Source organism: Cynoglossus semilaevis, chromosome 5, assembly GCF_000523025.1.
Source record: "Cynoglossus semilaevis isolate Cse_v1.0 chromosome 5, Cse_v1.0, whole genome shotgun sequence".
NCBI classification, from domain to species: Eukaryota; Metazoa; Chordata; class Actinopteri; order Pleuronectiformes; family Cynoglossidae; genus Cynoglossus; species Cynoglossus semilaevis.
The window spans coordinates 8,508,197-8,511,114 of record NC_024311.1 but is presented as its reverse complement, the minus strand read 5'-3'; the positions used below and the strand labels follow the sequence as shown (position 1 = coordinate 8,511,114).

General features: G+C 38.8%; 1 protein-coding gene across 1 annotated transcript; it reads left to right on the top strand.

Moving 5' to 3' along the window:
- Window positions 1-331: 331 nt before the first annotated feature.
- On the top strand, window positions 332-2,657 carry lto1 (LTO1 maturation factor of ABCE1). Its single transcript, XM_008310344.3, has 5 exons — window positions 332-481; window positions 882-987; window positions 1,081-1,151; window positions 1,310-1,427; window positions 2,165-2,657. The coding sequence occupies exons 1-5, from the start codon at window positions 333-335 to the stop codon at window positions 2,234-2,236; spliced, it is 516 nt and encodes a 171-aa protein (XP_008308566.2). The 5' UTR covers window position 332; the 3' UTR covers window positions 2,237-2,657.
- Window positions 2,658-2,918: the final 261 nt, after the last annotated feature.

Here is a 2,918-nt window from a genome sequence, read left to right as displayed (position 1 = left end):
CACTTATTTAAAATCGCACATCTGATGTTGAACTGCAAGTCCTCCAAACTCAGGGTCATTTAATAACCTAACCAACAGTGTCCCCGGGTGGTGCAAACCAGGACTGTTGTTTCAGTTGATTTTAACTGGGATTTTAATTACGTATCAACCGCTGAGAGTAAAGTAATAATCCTGCTGTTAAAATATGTATTAAACAAAACAGCATTGCGAGCAATAATAAAAGCAACAGAGATCATAGTTTTTGTGACTGCAGAATTACTCGTAGGAACAAACTGTGGTTTTTATAATAAAAGTTCTAGTCGCCGAATATTAAGTAACTATTTTTACTGCGCATGTGTACACGAGTTTGTAACCCGGAAGTACACCTGACCGGTCCGTTCAAAACACACACTAGCACGCTGATAGCTAAAGAGTGGTCGAATGAGTTAAACATGTCCGAAGGAGACGATTTATTTGACAGCATTTTTCTTGCTGATGAACGGTAAGGGTTTTATCTAATAAATGTCTTGTTCTTCTAGTGATTTAGTGTGGGTAAGTGAAAGCTTACGACGAATCACCGTGGGTTTTCTGCGTGTTCCAAGGGCGTCTTCAAACAGACGACCACGAAACGTTGCACTTTGAAACTTTCCTCTGTCTTGTTTAAAAGATGTAAAGATTGTGTAAGTTCCGTTTGCAAATTATGTATTTCTTAAACTTAGTAAAACCCCGGAAGTTGACCGGAACTTGATACCTGAGTTTGTAAACAGCTGAGTATGAATGGTAGTACTGAGGGGGCAATAATGCTAACTTTCGCCCAAGTTGTATATATATAAATATTTTTGTTTTATCCTTGTGACAACTGATATAATAACACGAAAACAATGATGTTTTCTTCTTTTTAGTTACAGAGGAGAAGGCTACCGTGAGGGATTTGAGAGAGGACGGTCCCGAGGACTACAGGAGGGTCGCAGACATGGAGCCTCTCATGGGGCGAAGCTGTCCTGTGAGGTGAGGGGCGTTTCTTTAGTACACAGAGAAAATACAGCAGTATGTGTGCTTATAGCTTCTGTTGTTCACTGCTCCTCATTCCATTACCCACAGATTTCCTTCTATCACGGCTTTGCAGTTACATGGAAATGTCTCCTTCAAAATAGCACAGATGTCAAATCCAGGTATGTTTATTTATCCGTCTTTCCCTTATCATAAGTAAATCTATGAAAAATTACGTTACACACTGACCATAGAGCTTCTACACCTGTCACTCAACCACACCAACTATCACTGAAAAATGTCTTTTAACCAAAGTTGTACAAAATGTGTGTACTTCCAGGAAGCGTCTAAAAGCTGTAGAAAGTCTCCTGGCTTTATTCCAGTCCTGTTCCTATGACGACCCAGAGTCTGTGTCGCTGCAAGACAATGTGGAGAAGCTTCGAGCCAAGTTCAGACAGGTGCTGGTTTTTATTCAAACTGATCACAGTGACTGAGTATTTAGACTGAGCACAAACTGTTGGCTGGAACCTAATGTACTTGTAATTTTATTTATTATATTTATAATGTAGGCCACTTGAATTTAGTGGCGCTTTGGCCCAGAGGCAATGTCTCTGTCATTGGTGTGGAACCCCAGGGGTCACCTCCTGGGCAAGTTCAAATCCCGGTTAGGGCGGTTAATACCTTCCAGTGGACTCACCACCCGCAGGACGGTTTAGGTATGGTGCAATGTGATTTGGGTGGCGACTGCTGCCCCTGCAACCCGGTAACGGATAAGCGGATGAAAATGGATGGATGGGGCTACTTGAATTTATTTACAAAAATACCAACAAAGTAGACTTGAGTTTATTTACAAAAATACCAACAAAGTAGAACAACAATATAAGTGAGAGAGTGTCTGAATATATATTTTTGAAACAAACTTAAAAGGCAAAGGAAGATCTTGACCGTAAACAAAACTGTTCCGATTTATAAAATCTTATGCACCAGTGTAATAGATTCTTAAAATTTGTGCTGGAAAATGTTTAAAACTGCAACTTTTTCAGATAAACAAGAACTCAAAAATATATTTAATTTTAGATAACAAAGTCTGAATTTAACATTTTTATTTTTTATTTCAAATCTATTTTCTTTTAACATGTTGGGTCAATACCTGTTTTCTCATGTCACTAAATGTAATGTCTATGTTGTTCTTCAGGTCTGCTCCATGTTAAATGTCCCGGCTGACTTCAAGGATTACATCAAAACCTCGCAGGGGACCTCCTTTTGAATCATCTGGAGACCTCTGCACAAAAGACAAAGAAGTGAGAGACGCTGTGAGTGGACTCATTTAATCATCTATCAACATCTCTCGACAACCCTCCCCTTCCCCTGCCCCCCAGTAATGCTGAGGTCACATGTCAAACACGACGTCTGCGAGCCACCGTGTCAGTTTATGTTGCACAGCAGTAAATAATGTTTGATATCCAGTCACAGCCCAGGTGTGAGACATGTTGCTGTACTTTGTCTTGTCAATATAATTTTAATATAGTGTAAAAAGTATTTATATACTATATAGTAATGTCATTTTAAAGTTACCTCAGTTTTGTTGTCTATTTTTACTTTCATGTCAAAACTGTAAAGCCCAGTCAGGCAAAATATGTTTTTCTAGAATTTGATTTGATTATACAAATAAACTTGACTCGACTGGACCTGCATATCGTTGCTTACTTCTTTCTCAAGATTATTTTCCACCTTACATATATGACACTGTATGGCATAATGTATAACAATTTCCCTCAGGGGTTCAATAAATTAATTTCTGACTCCGATGACTTAATATACAGTCCACCACGTGGTGTTCTCAGCAGCTCTTAAGGCTTTTTATGTTCCTGAAAAAACTACTTACATTCACGTGGTAGAACATTTTCAAACGCAACAAAACAATAGACCAGTCGCATTGCTTTAGATCT

Excerpts from the sequence above, each read along its gene's own strand:
- lto1 (XM_008310344.3), top strand. The coding sequence starts at position 333 with ATGTGTACACGAGTTTGTAACCCGGAAGTACACCTGACCGGTCCGTTC. Across the intron at positions 482-881 it reads ATTTTTCTTGCTGATGAACG|TTACAGAGGAGAAGGCTACC; the intron begins GTAAGGGTTTTA and ends TCTTCTTTTTAG. Across the intron at positions 988-1,080 it reads GGGCGAAGCTGTCCTGTGAG|ATTTCCTTCTATCACGGCTT; the intron begins GTGAGGGGCGTT and ends CATTACCCACAG.